The 21548-nt window shown below is 45.8% G+C and overlaps 1 protein-coding gene across 1 annotated transcript; it reads right to left on the bottom strand.

The window, feature by feature from the left end:
• Nucleotides 1-12006: 12006 nt before the first annotated feature.
• LOC123400055 lies at nucleotides 12007-17292 on the bottom strand. Its single transcript, XM_045094453.1, has 5 exons — nucleotides 17042-17292; nucleotides 16693-16862; nucleotides 13182-13263; nucleotides 12536-12617; nucleotides 12007-12442 (listed from the first exon to the last, which is right to left on the bottom strand). Exons 1-5 carry the CDS (start codon nucleotides 17208-17210, stop codon nucleotides 12319-12321), a joined length of 627 nt encoding a protein of 208 aa, XP_044950388.1. The 5' UTR covers nucleotides 17211-17292; the 3' UTR covers nucleotides 12007-12318.
• Nucleotides 17293-21548: the final 4256 nt, after the last annotated feature.

The raw sequence follows: 21548 nt of genomic DNA, 5'->3' as shown, positions 1-21548 counted from the left end.
ATGGACAAATCGGTCATGGAATTCAACGTTCCACCGGAGGCGGGATTTGGGATAGATGGTGAGGATGACCTGGAAGTGCGGCCGGAGACTCCGTACTGCGACTCACGATCTGGGCGAAAAAGGAATCGGCTGCGCAATCATCGTGAACTCTCAATTTACTCGTTTGGAGAGAAAACAACGTGGGCTATCATCTACGATTTGTTTGTGAGTCCCAGTCCTTCTCTTCTTGGGGCCTGGGCATGGGCTAACTGCGAGTACGTGGGAGGGGCCCCCTGGACTTCGGGGGCCCGGGGCGGCCGCCCCTGCTGCCCCCCCTCAGGGCCGGCCCTGTATCGAGCTTCCTCTTATTCATGGCCTCCTTCATACCGGGCTTCTTTGTTTGGAGCTTCAAATATATCTTCATGTGCTCCTTCTTTTCTTGACGTTTTCTCTTGTCCCGCACTTTCTTTCGAGTCATCATGTCGTCAAAGTTTCTTGCAAGGCCATATATGCCGCACCCCACTTCTTGTCAATCTTCGAGTCGGTCTTGCCCCTCGGCCTCTTCACCACATCTCCATCCCTAGCCATGACCGTCGGTCATCCTTTCTTCTTTAGAGTGGCATATTAAACTTTGAATTTGGGGCATTCCTTGGTGAGCGACCAATAACGGGTGACGGTGAATGGCTTGTTTTCATGCAGGACCTTGAAGCTTTCAAAGTTTGGAATGCCTACACAATCAAAAAAAAATCACATATGTAATAACGAATGACACAAGATGTAAAAAAGAACATGAACATGACATAGTAATGAAAGAGGAAGGGATCATACAAGTCGCCCACACCTAGGCCACTCACGGGATCAGGGACGGAGCCGGGATGGATGCATGGAGGTGGTGGGTTTGTTCATGAAGGAGGCAAAGCTTTCATGGAGTAGGAAATTTTGGCTGAAGTAGCTACGTCGATTGAAGGAAAATCAAATCATTGAGGGGGGTCTACCCCCCCCCCCCTCTCCCCCCGTCCACCTTTAGATTCATCTTCGTCGCCCGAGTGGACCGCGTGGGCTTTCCTCTTGGCCGACTCTCGATCAAATTTCTCGTCCTCCGTCGGCATGAGCTCCGGTTGCTCCTTCTTCGTCGTCGGACGGGGCGGTGGTGGCCGCCCGGTTGTTGACTGTGGGTTTCTCCAGGTCGCCGGCCATGGAAGGAAGGGGGAGTTTTCCTGAAAAAAGAGAAGGAGAATGGGTCGTTGTGTCCCTGACGGACGGGCCAGGGGAAGACAAAGGGCGCGTCGCGTCCTGTCCGTCTCAACGCAAACATGATCCAAATTTGATCAGGAATGGATCGGCGACGGACTCAAAGGACGCGACCAGACCATTTGGATTGTGCGTGGGAGTTCACCTAAGAACTGTAAGTTCCGGTATGAATGAAATTGTGTGGGTCTTTGGTCGCCGGACACCGTTTGAGCTGAGCTGAGAGCATCTCTAGTGGCTAGTGTATGTGGTAGTCTAAACCAAATATAGACTACCAGAGGTGAAAAAACGTCTCCAGCGGCTGGTGTATGAGGTAGTCTAAATTTTACACATCCATCAAAATTGCTACCAATTGTCCACATTTGGACAACCGAGCCACGACCAGCAAACCACAGCTGCCTGCCCTGAGCTCTCTACCGCTCCCGTTTCTTCAGTTTCGTAGAGAGCGGAGTGATGAGAGAGAGAGAGAGTGATGGGAGAGCGCGAGCGGCGGCGGCGGCTGCAAGGGAGGGCGAGCGGCAGCGGCGGCTGTGTGCGCGTGCGCGAGCGGCGGCTGCGAGTGGCAACGGTAAGCGCGAGCGAGCGTGCGCCAGCGCGTGCTCCGAGCAACCGAGCGGCGGCTGGCTCTGAATTTGCCGCCGGCTCTGAATTTGCTCCTCTCTCTATCTATATTACTGGAAATGTAGACTATCAAATTTAGACAATCCGCTGAAAAACAGAGTGTTGAGTAAATAGGCAATTTTCCAAGTAGATTAATCCATGAAATAATTACTAACATGGCATTGACTAGGTTTATGACATACTGATCACGGAGTATACTAGCAAGTACTACGCATATAGCAGAAACATCTACGCATATAGGCAGTACTACTAGTGCAGACACAAACAGGAGAGAGATAAACATATCATACCCTTCGATCGGCCAATTGGCCGTAGCAGCAGCGGTGGCGGCGGCAACATCCTCTGCCGCCTTCTCCTCGGCTTCGGCCTTCTCGCGGACGAGACGGTCAGCTTCGCTTGGTGAAGACATGGCAATGACGAGGGCGACGCGGACGTAGACGAAGCAGACGGACGGAGGCGAGCAGTCGCGTGATCGCTCCCCAAAAACCTAATCGCCCCTCTCTCGTACAGGAATCGGAGAGGCGGGGTTTCGGAGGCCTGCACTCCCGTCGACCGTGTACGCGGTAAACGGGACGGAGTCTCCGGCGGCAGCAGCAGCAAAAGGAACGAACGCGTGAGGCAGATGTGATCTGATTCTTGTGACGGCTAGGGTAGGCGATAGCCTGCTTATAAAGGCGGCTGGGTGGAGAGACGTGGGCCGAACCCACGTCCGAGTCGGTAACAGCCCACGATCCGACGTCTCGGATCGTGACGTGTCCGTTACATATTCTCCGTTCCTGACCAGCAAAAATAAGCGCGTAGGTATGAGCTCGGCTCGGTTCATTCCCGCAACCCGCGGTGCGTCGCGTCGTGATGAGGCGTGGCGAGGCGGGCGGCGGAGGAGGAGTGCGCGAGGGCACCTTCTCTTCTCACTCTCCAATAGCATGTGGAAGAGAGACCCTTATAAAGGGGTCCAACTTCTCCTCCACTAGCGGGGTGGGACTAAACTTCCCACCACCTTGTCATGCCACCACCTACATGGGCCCTTGGAGAATTTTTCTAAAATTCACTAATGGGCCTAAAACCCACTACCAATTTCAACAATCCCCCACCAGATCTCAAGGGCACATCGTGTTCCCTCGTTCCAATCACTGTTTTAATATACCAGCATTTCAGTGAAGACCTGTTAAGGTTGAGCTTCACCTAGAGCAAGTAGCTACACCCCTTTAAAACTGAACAATGGACTATGCCTTGAATTGTCAGTTTGGCGTAAAGGAGCTTCACCATAAGTCTTACTAGTACTAGACTGCCGAAGTTGACCCCTCGGGTGGAGCATATTAGTCACACTCCTGGCCTATTCATGAGTTTCTCAAACGTCTGACAGACTTCAATCTCATTCTTATATGTTTGTTGGACTTCATATTGTCCTTTGAACTCTTCACTTTAACAATAACTGTTTGATTATCGCAGTTCATAAGGATAGCCGGAACCGGCTTCTCAACCACAGGTAAGTCCATCAAAAGATCTCGAAGAAATTCTGCTTCGACACGAGATGTGTCTAATGCTATTAATTCTGCTTCCATTGTCCATCTCGTTAAGATCGTTTGCTTGCAAGACTTCCAGGAAACAGCACCACCCCCAAGAGTAAACATATACCCAGTAGTGGCCTTCATCTCATTAGCATCAGAGATCCAATTCGCATCACTATACCCTTCAAGTACCGATGGGTATCCCGTATAGTGAAGCCCGTGGTTGATAGTACCTTTCAAGTAGTGCATAATTCTTTCAACAGCACGCCAATGAACATCGCCCGGGTTTGCAACAAACCGGCTAAGTTTGCTCACAGCAAACGCGATGTCAGGCCTCGTTGCGCTAGCTAGGTACATAAGCGAACCGATAATTTGAGAGAATCTCAATTGATCTATAGGTGTGCCTTTAAACTTTCGAATAAGCACACTAGGATCATATGGTGTTTGAGAAATTTTGCAGTCTGAATATCCAAAGCGACTCAAAATCTTCTCAACATAGTGGGATTGCAAAAGTGTAATCCCACCCTCATCATCTCTCAACAGCTTGATGTTCAAGATAACGTCAGCCACCCCAAGGTCCTTCATCTCAAAGTTTTGAGACAGAAAAGACTTAACCTCCTCAATTACTTTGAGGTTGGTTCCAAATATCAGTATGTCATCAACATACAAGCACAATATAACTCCTTCGCCCCCACCATGGCGATAGTATACACATTTGTCAGCTTCATTAACAACGAAGCCAACATATGTCAGAGTTGTATTAAACTTCTCATGCCATTGCTTAGGTGCTTGTCTCAGACCATATAAAGATTTCAGCAACTTACACACCTTTCCTTCCTGACCTTCTATCACAAAGCCATCTGGCTGTTGCATATAGATTTCCTCATTTAGCTCTCCATTCAGGAAAGCCGTCTTAACGTCCATTTGATGAACGAGAAGACCATGAGAGTCCGCCAATGAGAGTAGTACTCGAATGGTGGTCAGTCTAGCCACAAGTGTGTAAGTATCAAAGAAATATTCTTCTTCTTTCTGGGCATAGCCCTTGGCCACAAGCCTAGCCTTGTACTTTTCAATCGTACCATCGGGCCTAAGCTTCTTTTTGAACACCCACTTGCATCCCAATGGTTTGCAACCATAGGTACGATCAGTGATTTCCCATGTCCCGTTAGCCATGATGGAATCCATCTCGCTACGGACCGCAACTTTCCAGTAATCGGCATCTGGAGAAGCATACGCTTCTGAAATAGAAGTGGGATTATCATCCAGGAGGTATACGAAGAAATCATCACCAAAGGTCTTTGTAGTCCTTTGTCTCTTGCCCCTACCAAGGGTTTCCTCGTCATCCTCCTCGGGATTATCATCATGTGTTTGTTCATAATATTCCATAGGAATGGCAGGCTCAGGAGTTATCTCAGATTCCTATCTAGAAGTGCTTTGCATATCTCTCATGGGAAATATATCCTCAAAGAATGTAGCATCCCTCGACTCCATTATTGTACTAACCTTCACGTCAGGTACCTCAGATTTCACTACTAGAAATCTATAGCCTACGATATTCTTAGCGTATCCCAAATTAACGCAGTCCAGAGTCTTTGGTCCAAGCTTACGCTTCTTGGGGATCGGTACATTGACTTTCGCCAAGCAGCCCCAAGTACGTAAGTACGAGAGCGTCGTCCTTCTCTTCGACCACTCCTCGTAGGGAGTGACCTCATTATCTTTTGTAGGAACTTTATTCAGGACATGACACGCGGTCAATATAGCCTCCCCCCACCATGCGTTGGATAAACCCGATGTATCTAACATGGCGTTAACCAAATCAGTTAGAGTACGGTTTTTCCGCTCGGCAACCCCATTTGACTGAGGTGAATAGGGAGGCGTCCTCTCATGAATAATGCCGTGTTCCGCACAAAATGAATCAAATTCGTTTGAGAAGTACTCTCCACCACGATCAGACCGAACTCGTTTAATTTTCTTTTCAAGTTGATTCTCAACTTCTGCCTTATAGATTTTAAAGTAGTGTAGAGCCTCATCTTTAGTATTTAACAGATACACATAGCAATATCTAGTGGAATCATCTATAAATGTCATGAAATATTCCTTTCCACCTTTAGTCAACACACCATTCATCTCACAAAGATCAGAATGTATGAGTTCTAATGGTGCCAAGTGTCTCTCCTCTGCAGCCTTGTGAGGCTTGCGAGGTTGCTTTGCTTGCACACACGAATGACACTTAGAACCTTTGGCTAAAGTGAAAGTTGGGATTAAATTCAGTTTTGCTAGCCGCGACATAACACCGAAACTTATGTGACAAAGACGTGAATGCCAAACTTCAGATTCATTAACACTCGAATGAATATTGTTCACGACTTTATTACAAAAATCTGCAAGAGAAAGGCGGAACAAACCTCCGCATTCATAACCTTTTCCAACGAAAAGTCCATATTTCGTAACTACTACTTTATTAGACTCGAATACCAACTTAAACCCTTCTCTACACAGAAGGGAACCACTAACGAGATTCTTCTTGATGGCGGGGACATGCTGCACGTTCTTCAGCTGCACGATCCTTCCCGAAGTAAACTTCAGATCGACCTTGCCAACACCAAGAACAGAAGCACTCGCGCCATTCCCCATCAATACGGACCCGCGACCGGTGGCCTGATAAGAAGAGAACAATGATAAGTCGGCACACACATGAATATTTGCACCCGTGTCCACCCACCAATCGGTGGACCGACAAACTGTAAATACAGTAAGTAAATTACCGTACCCAGATGCACCACTTTCATTGTTGCCCACAATCATATTGGCAGACTTGGAGTCCTGCGCCGGCTTCTTGTACTTGTTTGGGCATTTGTTCGCCCAGTGTTCCTCTGAACCACAAGTATAGCATCCATCTCCCTTCTTATTCTTCTTGAAGGGCTTCTTTCCCTTCTTCTTGAAGTCGGTATTCTGTTGGACAGAATTCTTTCCCTTGGGCTTGCGGGAATTGAAGTTCCTCTGATGTACCATATTGGCAGCAGAAGAGCTTTCCACCGCTTTTCCATTGGAGTCCTTTGCTCTCGAGTTCTGCTCAACACTTAGATGACCGATGGTGTCCTCTACTGAGAACTCACGCCTCTGATGTTTCAGAGTAGTAGCAAAGTTCCTCCAGGAATTAGGGAGCTTAGCAATTATACAGCCCGCGACAAACTTGCCCGGCAAATTGCACTTAAGAACCTCAAGTTCTTTAGCTATGCATATTATCTCATGAGCCTGTTCCAATACAGAACAGTTGTCAACCATCTTGTAATCGTGGAACTGCTCCATAACATACATCTCACTCCCAGCATCGGTGGCCCCGAATTTAGATTCGAGCGCATCCCACAAGTCCTTGGCAACATGCATATGTAAATATGCATCAACCAGCTTATCTCCGATCACGCTAATGACTGCTCCAAGGAATAGGACGGTGGCCTTCTTAAACATCTTCTCCTTATCAGGAGTGATAATTTCCGTAGGAGTGACACCGGCTAGCCAGAACACGTTCATAGCCGTGAGCCATAAGGTAGTTCTCATTTGCCAACGCTTGAAAAAAGTATCGGTAAACTTATCCGGTTTCAGTGCAGCAGCAAAACCATTACTTGAAAAATTCCTACACAAATTAGGTTTTTGGATTGTTGAGTAAATAGGCAATTTTCCGAGTAGAATAATCCATGAAATAATTAATAACATGGCATTGACTAGGTTCATGACATACTGATCACGGAGTATACTAGCAAGTACTACACATATAGCAGAAACATCTACGCATATAGGCAGTACTACTAGTGCAGACAGAAACAGGAGAGAGATAAACATATCATACCCTCCGATCGGCCAATTGGCCGTAGCAGCAGCGGTGGCGGCGGCAGCATCCTGTGCCGCCTTCTTCTCGGCTTCGGCCTTCTCGCGGACGAGACGGTCAGCTTTGCTTGGTGAAGACATGGCGATGACGAGGGCGACGCGGACGTAGACGAAGCAGACGGACGGAGGCGAGCAGTCGCGGGATCGCTCCCCAAAAACCTAATCGCCCCTCTCCCGTAGAGGAATCGGAGAGGCGGGGTTTCGGAGGCCTACTCTCCCGTCGACCGTGTACGCGGTAAACGGGACGGAGTCGCCGGCGGCAGCAGCAGCAGAAGAAGGAAGGAACGCGTGAGGCAGATGTGATCTGATTCTCGTGACGGCTAGGGTAGGCGATAGCCTGCTTATAAAGGCGGCTGGGTGGAGAGACGTGGGCTGAACGGGCTGGGTGGAGAGACGTGGGCTGAACCCACGTCCGAGTCGGTAACAGCCCACGATCCGACGTCTCGGATCGTGCCGTGTCCGTTACGTATTCTCCGTTCCTGACCGGCAAAAATAAGCGCGTAGGTATGAGCTCGGCTCAGCTCATTTCCGCAACCCGCGGCGCGTCGTGACGAGGCATGGCGAGGCGGGTGGCGGAGGAGGAGTGCGCGAGGGCACCTTCTCTTCTCACTCTCCAATAGCATGTGGAAGAGAGACCCTTATAAAGGGGTCCAACTTCTCCTCCACTAGCGGGGTGGGACTAAACTTTCCATCACCTTGTCATGCCACCACCTACATGGGCCCTTGGAGATTTTTCTGAAATTCTCTAATGGGCCTAAAACCCACTACCAAGTTCAACAATCCCCCACCAGATCTCAAGGGCACATCGATTTCCCTCGTTCCAATCACTTTTTTAATATACCAGCATTTCAGTGAAGACCTGTTAAGGTTGAGCTTCACCTAGAGCAAGTAGCTACACCCCTTTACAACTGAACAATGGACTATGCCTTGAATTGTCAGTTTGGCGTAAAGGAGCTTCACCATAAGTCTTACTAGTACTAGACTGCCGAAGATGACCCCTCGGGTGGAGCATATTAGTCACACTCCTGGCCTATTCATGAGTTTCTCAAACGTCTGACAGACTTCAATCTCATTCTTATATGTTTGTTGGACTTCATATTATCCTTTGAACTCTTCACTTTAACAATAACTGTTTGATTATCGCAGTTCATAAGGATAGCCGGAACCGGCTTCTCAACCACAGGTAAGTCCATCAAAAGATCTCGAAGAAATTCTGCTTCGACACGAGATGTGTCTAATGCTATTAATTCTGCTTCCATTGTCCATCTCGTTAAGATCGTTTGCTTGCAAGACTTCCAGGAAACAGCACCACCCCCAAGAGTAAACATATACCCAGTAGTGGCCTTCATCTCATTAGCATCAGAGATCCAATTCGCATCACTATACCCTTCAAGTACCGATGGGTATCCCGTATAGTGAAGCCCGTGGTTGATAGTACCTTTCAAGTAGTGCATAATTCTTTCAACAGCACGCCAATGAACATCGCCCGGGTTTGCAACAAACCGGCTAAGTTTGCTCACAGCAAACGCGATGTCAGGCCTCGTTGCGCTAGCTAGGTACATAAGCGAACCGATAATTTGAGAGAATCTCAATTGATCTATAGTTGTGCCTTTAAACTTTCGAATAAGCACACTAGGATCATATGGTGTTTGAGAAATTTTGCAGTGTGAATATCCAAAGCGACTCAAAAATCTTCTCAACATAGTGGGATTGCAAAAGTGTAATCCCACCCTCATCATCTCTCAACAGCTTGATGTTCAAGATAACATCAGCCACCCCAAGGTCCTTCATCTCAAAGTTTTGAGACAGAAAAGACTTAACCTCCTCAATTACTTTGAGGTTGGTTCCAAATATCAGTATGTCATCAACATACAAGCACAATATAACTCCTTCGCCCCCACCATGGCGATAGTATACACATTTGTCAGCTTCATTAACAACGAAGCCAACATATGTCAGAGTTGTATTAAACTTCTCATGCCATTGCTTAGGTGCTTGTCTCAGACCATATAAAGATTTCAGCAACTTACACACCTTTCCTTCCTGACCTTCTATCACAAAGCCATCTGGCTGTTGCATATAGATTTCCTCATTTAGCTCTCCATTCAGGAAAGCCGTCTTAACGTCCATTTGATGAACGAGAAGACCATGAGAGGCCGCCAATGAGAGTAGTACTCGAATGGTGGTCAGTCTAGCCAGAGGTGAGTAAGTATCAAAGAAATCTTCTTCTTCTTTCTGGGCATAGCTCTTGGTCACAAGCCTAGCCTTGTACTTTTCAATCGTACCATTGGGCCTAAGCTTCGTTTTGAACACCCACTTGCATCCCAATGGTTTGCAACCATAGGGACGATCAGTGATTTCCCATGTCCCCTTAGCCATGATGGAATCCATCTCGCTACGGACCGCAGCTTTTCAGTAATCGGCATCTGGAGAAGCATACACTTCTGAAATAGAAGTGAGATTATCATCCACGAGGTATACGAAGAAATCATCACCCCTCTCCCGTACAGGAATCGGATAGGCGGGGTTTCGGAGGCCTCCTCTCCCGTCGACCGTGTACGCGGTAAACGGGACGGAGTCGCCGGCGGCAGCAGGAGCAAAAGGAACGAACGCGTGAGGCAGATGTGATCTGATTCTCGTGACGGCTAGGGTAGGCGATAGCCTGCTTATAAAGACGGCTGGGTGGAGAGACGTGGGCCGAACCCACTTCCGAGTCGGTAACAGCCCACGATCCGACGTCTCGGATCGTGCTGTGTCCGGTACGTATTCTCCTTTCCTGACCGGCAAAAATAAGCACATAGGTATGAGCTCGGCTCATTCCCGCAACCCGCGTCGAGGCGGGCGACGGAGGAGTGCGCGAGGGCACCTTCTCTTCTCACTCTCCAATAGCACGTGGAAGAGAGACCCTTATAAAGGGGTCCAACTTCTCCTCAACTAGCGGGGTGAGACTAAACTTTTCACCACCTTGTCATGCCACCACCTACATGGGTCCTTGTAGATTTTTCTGAAATTCTCTAATGGGTCTAAAACCCAGTACCAATTTCAACACAGAAGTTGTCTAAATTTTAAAAAAATTAAACCATTATTTATACGAAGATATAGACCACCAAATTTACACAAGTCACTAGAGATGCTGTGACCTGAGCTGCGTGGTGCGGGCGGGGCAGAGAAGGAGCGGGGTCGTGGTGCGCTAGTCAGGTAGGTGGAAAATTTACTTGGCGCAGACTGCTGCACCTGCACTACACGCGGGTGATGTGATCTTCCACCTCACGTCACCGCTCATCTCTCCCCTCTCTCTCTCTCACTCACACACACACACACAAGTTTGAATCGCCTCCACGACCACCACCACGTCTGTGGTGTGCTTCATCTGAACAGCGCCCGGCCCGGCCCTCGACCGGAATATCGAGCAGCTTGTTCATAAGTACAGTACGTCCAGCTTGACCTTGATTGCACGGTACGTACGATGGGCAGCAAAAGATTTCTCTTGCCTTGCTGCTGTAGAGGTCCCCCGCCCTGGCTAATTTTTCTGTTTTGACCTATGACAATGAAGAAATTCAATATTGACCTCGATTCAAAAAAAATCTCAATCTAACCTCTTTTCCTAAAGCCAACATCCCTTACGTCTGATTTGCATGCGAGACGCCAATGCCCCTGACGTCTGTTACGGGGTGGCATGACCGGCTGACCTGCTAAATTTCTGACGTGGCATGATACCAGACGCCAAGGACCCTGACGTCTGATACCAAACACCGAGGACTCCGACGTCTAGATGACGTGACACATATTATTAAAAAAAAAATGTGATCTGCTACCAAACGCCAGGGTCCTTGACGGACGCCAAGGTCCCTGGCGTCTGACCCTTTGCCACGTGAGAAACTCAGCAGGCCACCCGGTCATGCAAAGCTGGCCAAACGGGTCGTGTTTTCTGGGCCTGCCCGAAAGCACGCTAGCCAGGCACGTCACGGGCTAATCGGGCTGTGCGAGGCACGCAACCCGTCTCGGGTCGTGCCTGGGCCTGAGGGCTGGGCACGCGGGCCGGCACGGCACGACCCGTTGACCATTTTATTATTTATTTATATATAGGATAAAAAAATAACCTGATAGGTTAAAATCGACCTAAAACACAGTCCAATATATTAAAGTCGGTCTAAAAAATAGCCTAACAGGACAAAATCAGCCCAAATAACAACCTAAAATAATAATAAAAACTAGCAGGCTAACAGGTGTGGCGTGCCTACGGGCCGGCCCATATAGCCTCCGTGCCGTGCCTGGGCCGGGAGGCTGCGCCGGCGGACCGGCACGACACGGCCCGGCTAATAATCGGACCCAGGCGTGCCGTGCCTGACACGATTATGGCGGGCCGGGCCGTGTCGTGCCGGTCCGGCCCGTTTGGCCAGGACTACGGTCATGTAGGCCCGTATGTTAGATCAGTTTTTTTTAAAGTAAGGTCAAATTTGATTGTTTTTTTTAGCTTTATAGGTCGAAATGAAAAAATTGGCCCCCGCCCTTCGCTCGTTTTCACTGGTGCTGCGGCAGAGGCAAGGCACGCTCAAGGAAACAGTAACGCCGTATGGGCAGCAGGCCAGCAGCGCAGACGACCGTTCGTCCGACTCTCCTAATGCATTCAACGAGGGCAGACAAGGCTACAGTGTACTGCAGAAACGTACTCCACTTAATACAGAACCGTTTTGTAAAAAAAAAAAAGGTAAAATAAGAGAGCGACAAGTAAGTAGGGTGCTGGACAGATAAACAGCAGCAGGAATTCCACTCAAAAAAGGACCTTTTGAGCTGAAACAAACACCTTGGACACATATTAGTATTATTCAGCAACCACCCAACGACCGGATCACGTTTCTCCTCCAACGGAGAAGAAACGCCCCATCCCGTTTCTCATTTACATAATCGGACCCCGATGTTTCCATAAATGGCAGAAATCAAGCAAGTATACAGCAAAAGGAATTCATTCAGTACCACGCCCCAGGAAATCGCCCCCATGCATTTTTCCCTTGACGCCTATGGCAGGGTTCTTCAGCTTCCCGGCTCGGAAATGGACAGCCGACCCCGCTCACCGCTGCTACTGCTTGGGTGGCCGTCGGTCCGGCGAAAATATGTCCTCCACGTTTTGCTTGATGTAGGAGCCAGTTTTGTTGAGGTTCTTGGCGACTCCGGACGCGACCAGCCCGGCGCTCCTCCTGAACCTGCACACCACCACAAGCAGCCACTCTCAGAAAGTCAGAGGAGACCATCATTGCGTAAAGATGGGGGAGGGGAGGGCTGGAACGGTAACTTTCCTCGCCATGAATTCCTGTCTCGCCAGCTGTGGTCGCTGTCCTTGCTCCTGAGGCTGGGTGGCGGCGGCAGCAGCAGCAGCAGCTGTGACAGGAAACATAACATCATCAACAGTTTTCAAGTCCACTCTGCAGAAAAGGTAGCACCAGAAAACGTGCTACACTGGTGGATTCTACTAATCACCATGGCAATATATTGAATGCAACAAATAAACTTAATTTGGACACGGTTCAGTTGTCTCAGAAACCACTATCCCATTCACCATGGTCAGAATGGTACTGTGTTTATATTTCAGGAGGCACGGCCAAGTTTGCCATTCGGTACAGGAGTAAGAAAAAGAAAAAAGAAACAGGCGTGTACTTGATTGTGACCAAACATAAATTACAGAAATGGATCCATGGAGATATCCGGACTTTTAAGTGCAGGAATGGGCAACTGCCACCAGCCCAACATAAGTTGACTCTCACCAGCATATAGACTTGGTACTTGTACAGTTAACCAGAGACTAGGTATGACTTTAACCGTTAAAGGATAATGGCAACCCCACCATCCATTAGTATTACCATGGATTGCGGTTTATAGTTCTCCACTGAATAGTGACATAGCACAAAGTAGATGCAACATCAAAGTACAAGAAGATTTACATACCTTCCTTCGGTTTCGGATTACGTGTTGAAGCATGCTCTACAGCGGGTGATTTTCTCTCAACCATTCTGCTGTCCACCAATAGCTGCAGGAATATTTCTCACTTTCCTTAGCAACAAGAAAATCCAAAAGGGTACGGTACACAAATGAATAAGTGCAAAATTTATACGTCTTAAATATCACATGCATTAGAGGGTGCTTGGATCCAAGGGACTAAAACTAGTCTCTTTAAGAGGCTAAAGTTCCAAGCACCCTTGACTAAAGAGAGGCTAAAACTAGTCTTGAGGCTAAAATCTTTTAGTCAGGGGTACCCCTACTAAAATGTGCATTAGTCCTCTCTCTCCTCATTTAACTCCTCAGGCAAGTTCTGGATTGGAGGGTTTGGAGGATAATAAATGCTCATTAACTTGATTTTAGTCTTTTAGTATTTGGATCCAAGCATGGGTGAGGCTAGCAAGTTTTAGTCTCATTACTTTTAGTCATGAGACTAAAACGTATCCAAGCACCCTCTTACTGACGATAAATTTTCCATCCATGACATCACTGAGAACACTTCATTGATCCAGAGTTCGTCGATAAAACCCAACCATCAAGCAAAAAGAAGGGTGTTTGCTACAATTCTTCTTGTTCTTGCTCACCAATCTCTTCATGTGGTACTACTCACCGTAACTACTGTTCATATGAGGTCTTTTTCAGGTATGGTTGGGTTCTTGGGTTTGGTTAGTGTGGATGCTTACATCATGTTATTCTGTTTCCATAGGTCTAGGTTATTTCTTAGGAGTGAAGTCAGGCCATCACTATAAAATAGGTTGAATTGTATCCTCTTTACTGAAGCAAAAAAACTGCTTAATCCACCAGTTGGTGCCCTTCTAGTTCAAGTCAATGTCAGGCCTTTCTCAGATGGATGTTTACCCCCACTGTGAGCTTATGATCACAACATTTTGGTTAATGCTGCAAACCAATATACCTACGAAAATTGTACAAGATATTTTGTGTGCGCGATGGAACTGATGAATCATTCAGTGCATGAAAGTTGACAGCACACGATCAAATTTCAGGTCTGGTGCAAGATAGGAATCTCCTTGTATGATGATGATGTTGACATGGAAGAATTGGACAGTTAGAAGAAAGATAATCCAAAGCTATTTCAGTATCTGCAAACACAGCATGCTAGAACATAAGTTATGTGCAATTGTGCATCCCAGAACCTAACAGGTCATACTATGAGGTGAACATATTTCTGTGACTATGAGTATTCAGCTGAAACAATCTCATTAAAATCAGGTTGGACGCCACCCTGATACCCTTAACCTACTAAGCAGTGTCATCTACATCAGACTTCTGGATAGTCTGCCATCTACATCAGAACCTCTGAATAGTCTAATGGTCTGGTCTACGCAAAACTAACCCACAGAGTTCCACTGCCTTGCTATGATGATGCACTCTATTCATAATTCACAAGTTGTGGTTAGTTCTGACGAGCACAGGGCCTAGTCAAGTAGAACCAGGTTGCGCTGCTTGAATGTATGTTAGAAAGGTCAATCCACCACCACCCCACCCTTTTTATTTTTTTATTACGGAAAATCAGGCCGAACTTCTAAAAAACAGCCCACCCGCTTCCATAGAACAATATCACGCCAACGTAAACCTAAGTGGATTTGTTGGACCCCGGGAAACCATCACAAGTACTCGGCCTATAGAACGAGAACAACGTCTCCTCCAGCGGAGCTTAGTTCTGATGGCAGCCAACATTTGTCTCAGAGCCCAAAATGGACCAAACGGGTTGGTGGAGGATGAGGTCATGGTCACAATAGCAGATCTTGGGTAGGGATGACTTTCTGCTAGTGGGCTGGCAATAGTTATAGGTGAGTGGTGAGAAGCAGAGAAAACTAGCCCACGATAATCAATATTTTAAAACAAGGATAATTGCTAGATAAAAGACTAGCTGCAACAGACAGTAAAGGGGAAAACTAGGCAGCAAGGTTCACTGATTTTCATTTATTGTTTCAACTCACGCCTGCTTTGCATGTTCAAAATCAAAACAAGTAGTAGTATGCATAAAAGAACAGATGGCAGCAGTCCAATGAATTCAGCACTTGTGGGCATGCAACATACATGCAGGCAATGAGTGAACTGGCGCTTGCTAATCTTTTGAGAACAAGAAACCACATTCCCTTAAGGAGCTACGGATGACTAATTTGTAAGGAAAGGGACAAGGTCTACATGTGAGCATGCACAATTTGATGAAGGTGTCATTTTCATCATTCAATTTGATCTAACTAATAGAAAGTCCATCAGGCAACATAAGCATTAACAAAGGCATACCTTTTTGACATTATTAACAGCAAAAAAAATACTATCTCCTATAAACAATAAATACTACTCCCTCCGTTCCTAAATATAAGACCTTTCAGAGATTTCACTATGGACTGCATACAGATGTATATAGACATATTATAGAATATAGATTCACTCATTTTGCTCCGTATGTAGTCCATAGTGAATTCTCTAAAAGGTCTTATATTTAGGAACGGAGGAAGTATCATACTTCTACTTTTCCATTTTCCTTCTTGTTCAACAATCACCAAGTTAGATCGAAAGCAAGTAAAGAATTAGCTCAAGTAAAAATAAACAAAAAGAATCAAAAGAAAAAGAGCAGCAAAACTAGGTGGATACAAAACAAGTTCATATAACTTGTCTTTCTGGTCTTTCAGAATCTCATCGTTAATATAAAACCAGAACTGTTTCTGTCTTCCTCTCAAACTGATCAAGGCCAACCCAATTGCCAATATTTCACAATCTTACAATTTATTTTGGCTGTGTTTGCATCCAAGTAGGATCCTAGGTGCTGAGCAGATGCTACCAACACACTGAAGCACCAGTCAGATTTCAGATCAAATCTTTTATGCCAATCAAAGTGCTCACAACCTAACACGAATATTGCTACACTCTGGCAAGTGCTCGTCACTACTACACCCCCTGCTCGATTTTCATATGGAGTTATCTAGTTTTTCTTTTTCTCCTTCCTAATTCCGTTGGTTCCAGGAGATCATATAAGTGTCCAGTTACCTCTCAGACTCAAGGATTTGGATACTTGTCAAAGTTTACAATTGCGAAAAATACCAAGCATAACTTGCTTACGATTGTGGGCTATTACTGCAATCATATGTCTTCTGATATTCTCTTTCTGGCAATCTAGGCAATCTGAGATTTTTTTTCCTTCAAAAATAATAAAAACTTGTCTTCTTTTGGTAAGGTCAAAACTCTATTGAGAATTGTATGAACACAAAATACAAGGATCGAGCAGGACAATATGAACAGCAACTGCTAAATGGACAATTTTAGAAATTTCTGTGACCATGTGTTGCGATTCACATTCATTGCCTACATATGAAGTTTATGAGCAATAACAGAAACATTTATAATCCATAAGCAAGCGGACAGCCACGATACCAAATAACATCAACTGAAAAAAATCATAGTCTCCTACAGCAGCGATGAGATGAAAGCCAACCTCGAGGCCCTGGCAATACGGCAACAGCGTCTTGGCGCCATTCTCGCCGGTTTTGGCGTCTCTGTCGTCGACGAACATGGAGTAACCGGCGCAGGCGTATTTGAACTGTCTCAGATCATGCCCCTGCGCCGCGACCTCCTCCCTAGGCTCTTCCACCACGAAGCCCGGGACTGCCACACATCAAGCAATCAATCAGCAGTTCCGTGAGATCTTCCGATCCAGCGTACTACGCCACCCAGAAAGGAAAAAAAAAAAGCAAGCAAATTTGACGCCGACCGCGATGATTTGCTCCCGGCGAAAACATGCTGAATTCGCGGGGTGCTATCTATGAGGGATTAGGGTTCCGGACCTTGGGGGATGGAGCGAGGGATCCCCACGCAGATGGGGTTGTATCCCCGGGATTTGAGCACCGACGAGTAGTACAGGCAGCCCTTGCACGACTTCCCCTTCCTCAGCGGCCCCGGGATAGACGGCCCTCCGGCCGCCGCGCCGCTGGACTCCGGCGATGCCTCCCCCATCTCTATCCGCCTCCCCCGTGCTCCCTCTGCGACGGAGAAATTTCCTTGTCAAAGGGGCACCGACCGATCGCCCCGCCTTGCCTGCAACGTGGGCCCGCTTGACTCCTTGAGTCGCGCCGTGGTAAACCGTGGTCGCTGGCTCGTCGGGCCCACGAGGCAAATAATCTAACCGGGAATATCGTTGTGTCTTTCTTTTTTTTATTTCAAGACAAGAGGCACTAAACAAACTCTACTGCTGTAAACAGGAGAGAGAGGATGAAATATACTCCCTCCTTTTTGTTTATAGAGTTCATTTAAAAAAAATCATTATACTAGGCTCATTTTGAGTCTAAATGAGTTAAATTGCTTTGAGTCTCACTGTATTTAATTTAGAGAGGCAAGAGAAAGAAAATTAGTGGTATGCATGCACATGCATCATGCAAGTTCAATAAGAGAGAGGGTGCTATATTTATTGCTTCAAAAATTGAATTTGTGAGAAATATTTCATTGACTAGTTAAAACTAGTGTCATCCACTCACAATTCACCTTAATTGATGAGATTTCAGATTTAAGCCCTATAAACTGAAAAGAAGGGAGTAGTCGAAAATACATAGGAGCACTCGGATGCCACATCCCCCTATATTTCAAATAATTTAGTAACTTAAAAAAAATAAGAATCCAAAAACATTTTATGAAATGAAACATGACCAAATATTGCGTTCGTATATAAATAAAAAAAATTGAACAGAGAATGACTTTCATTGTATTCGGGGTAAAAGATTTACCAAAAAGTGCCATATAAAGAAAAGCTATATTGCCGTCATAAATTTGTTTTCCCCCTAAAACCAACGGGAATCATTCCTTCAATTTTAAGTGTAATACCTGGTCATATTTTATTCCAACAATTTTCCTAGATTTTTGAACTTTCTTTTAAATTACTAAATTATTTTTAAATATAGGGGATAGGAGCACCCGAGTGCTCCTAAGTGCTCATAACCCGCTTCGAAGTATAGATCCTATGGATGCCCCTTAGTAGTCTTGAGTTCATCGAGTTTTTTCTATTGTTTTTTCCGTGTGGAAAAACTTTCAATCTATTCTATTCCAATCATGACAGTACAAAAGACATCAGATGTCCCTCCCTATAATAATAATAATAAAACAAATACGGTTTCTGTCGTCCGTCGTGGCGTTTTGCAAAAAGGCCCCTCCGTTTTCAGTTAATCAACCCGCAATCGTTTCTTAAGTGAGGAAAACGTTTCACTTTTATAAATAAGACCCTACGTTTTCCGAGGCAAGGAGGCATGGCGGCAGCAGACGGCGCGCTCGCCAGATCCAATCGGCGGCGGCGCGCGACGCAGCTGGCGACGGGCGGCGCGACGGCTAGGCGCGGGGGCTTCGGCTCGGCGTTTCTGGCCGGGGGAACGGGCGGCATGACGAGGTGGTCGCCGGGGGCGCGGCGTGCGGCGGGGCGGCGGCGGCACGAGAGATTGAACGACGGGGCGACACTCGGGAGGAGGGATTAGGCGGAGCATCTGGCGGTGTAGGAGATCCTCACCGACGGGGGTCACCGACGTCGAGGTGGGTCTCTCCCGGCCATGTCTGCAACCACCCTCTCCTTCACCATCCTGCGACCATGCTTGTGGCTGCCTGAAGTGTCGACCTTGGCGGCAGGGATAGCTTATGCCCTCCCGTCGCGAGCTTGTGCTCCTCTGCGGTGCCGTTCCCCCGCGTATGTCGTGGTCTTAGCCTCGTACACGCTTGGTCCTCCTCTTCGGCGTTGTTCCCCTATGTATGTAGTGGTACGATCCCAATCCACACTTGGTCCTCCTCGGCAGCAATGTGATGCGACCTTCGTGGAGCAACGGGCCAGGCGCATCGTCGGATGGATACGTATCTTGTTATCTACAGCACCAATGCATGAACGGCTGCGGAACTGAAGTGCACACAAAAGGGGTTCAAAATGCCTTCTCTCTGTTTTTTCCTCTCTGGCATCCCTGCTGGAAGGGTGTTGCAGCAGTAACTAAGGCATGCCGTGCTCTGAAACTTGCACAGGGGCGCACAACGTACAATCGTGATGAGGCTCGGCTCGGCGGTGGCCTGACAGCCTGGTGCATGCGTTCTACTAATGGAGCTCGGGCGGTGGTGATTGAACAAAGCATCTCCTCATGTCATCGTCCTCCTCTCATTTATCTTTCATCTTATATCTCTGTTCTTCTGGCTACATGCTCAGGTGTTTAAGGCAGGAACAATAACTAAAATTACCCAGGAGGAACAAGAACCAGCGACAACTACCATTGCTAGCTAAGCTAGCTTCTCGGGTGCCCCCTCGTTCTTCGTCATATACATGGGTTGCAACGGCCAAAGCACTTTCTTGATACTAACAATCCATACTTGGGTGCCTTCTTTCTCCCCAACTTTGGTGACTCAATACGGCTTGTGGGCAACTGCAGTTTACAAGTATTAGTACTACAAATGCTTTCTGAATGTTGAAGCCAAATGTGCTAGAAAAATATAAAGATAATTGATTTGTTTTCATGTCTAGCTTTCTGCACTCAACCTTGAGAGAGAGTGTGCCTCATGGTACAACCTTGACATTGGTGTGGCCTTGAATGCCAAAAAAATATGAGTAGCCTGAGCCTCTTGTTCTCCCTACAGATATATAATTCAAAAGATCGATGAGATTTTGCTTAAAAAAGTAGCATCGGTGAACAATCAGAACGTCAATTTAGCTAGAAGAATATACACTGTCCTATAGCATGCAGTACATATGTCCTTGGTGACATGTTATTTTTTCCGCCCGTTGCAACGCACAGACATTTGTACTAGTATTAACTAGCAAATATGCCCGTGTGTTGCAACGGGAGAAATATATACATTATGCGCTAGCCAAATAAGCGTAATATTTTTTTAAGGATTGACACAATGCCGTCACATATGAGCATCCTCTGTTTTTAACATGATGACTCATCATGTTGCCACTTAACTTTCTCTCCCACCCTCGTTGATGATGGTCGCGATGTTCATATGATGACAATGCATTCAACGCGCTAAATCCAAAGGCTATGAGCTTGCTACTGCATGTCACATTTGTCATTATGCTGCGTAAGAGAATTTTTTTAAAAACAAATCTCACCGACCATGAGCTACTTCCAATGTCTAGACATATAAAGACTTTCGAAAATCTAATCAAATCCTAGACATAAAAGGCTTTGAATCGGTGAACAGTTGTTGGATTGACATTTTTATTTGAAAATCACCAACATTTGTTTTGTGTACGAACATTTTCTGAAATGCAAGAAAAGTTTTTGAATTCATGAGCACTTTTGACTCAATAAACATGTTTTGAATCACATAACTTTTTTAAAAATTGGGGAACAAATTTTAAAATTTGTGTTTTTTTACTTTTTTGTGAACATTTTCTAAAATTTGATGGACACTTTTTGCAGATTCCCGAATATGTTTTGTGTATATATTCTGAAATGTATTTTCTGTACGAACATTTTTTGACTTTTTGTTTTGTGTACGAACATTTTCTGAAATGCATGAAAAGTTTTTGAATTCATGAGCATTTTTTGACTCAACAGACATGTTTGGAATCGCTTAACTTTTTTGAAAATGCGGGAACAAATTTTAGAATTTGTGTTTTTTACTTTTTGTAAACATTTTGTAAAATTTGATGGACACTTTTTTGTAGATTTCCGAATATATTTTGAACAAATGATCATTTTTTCAAAATCGAGAACATGATTTTATTTCCCGACTATTTATTTTTCAAATTGTGATTTTGTTTTGTAATTTCAAACAGTTTTACAAATACACAAATATATTTTGAATCCATGAAACTTTTATAATTTCCTTTGAAAATTAAATTCTGATGCATTTTATAATTTCTCAAACGTTTCTTTAAAACTCACCATATTTGAAATTTGGAAACCCTGAATTAATATAAAGAAGGAAGTGAACAGAATAAGAGAAGAAAAAAATGAAAAAGAACAACGGAATCATGTGCAAGATGGGGGATCGAACCCTGCTCGTGTGGCTAAAAGTGCAATGCCTCAACCACTACAGCGCTAGTCCGTTGCTACTTCTATAGTAACATCTCCTTGGAATAAAGTACTACGCTGCGACTTTTGGAAAAAAAATCAAAGTGTTTTTCTTTACTTTTGGGTGGCACATTGGGTAATTTAAGTCAACTTTGAGGACAATATTAATGACGGACGACCAGAAACCCTATTTGCTTTATTATTAGGGAGAGATAATAAAAATTACAATTACAATCAATTTCGTGGACCGCATAAAAACGACCATAAACACTAAAACTAGATGATGCCCCGCACGTTGCTGCGGGATATTAGAAGA

Source organism: Hordeum vulgare, chromosome 5H (genome assembly GCF_904849725.1).
Source record: "Hordeum vulgare subsp. vulgare chromosome 5H, MorexV3_pseudomolecules_assembly, whole genome shotgun sequence".
NCBI classification, from domain to species: domain Eukaryota; kingdom Viridiplantae; phylum Streptophyta; class Magnoliopsida; order Poales; family Poaceae; genus Hordeum; species Hordeum vulgare.
The sequence above is the reverse complement of the archived record's forward strand: the minus strand, read 5'-3'. Positions and strand labels throughout refer to the sequence as shown.

Bases quoted from the DNA above. Each gene is read 5' to 3' on its own strand.
- LOC123400055 (XM_045094453.1), bottom strand. From the start codon at position 17,210: ATGGGGGAGGCATCGCCGGAGTCCAGCGGCGCGGCGGCCGGAGGGCCG. The intron at 16,863-17,041 runs GTCCGGAACCCT...GATGTGTGGCAG, and splicing joins CCCTCGCTCCATCCCCCAAG to TCCCGGGCTTCGTGGTGGAA. The intron at 12,443-12,535 runs GAAAGTTACCGT...GGTGGTGTGCAG, and splicing joins AGACAGGAATTCATGGCGAG to GTTCAGGAGGAGCGCCGGGC.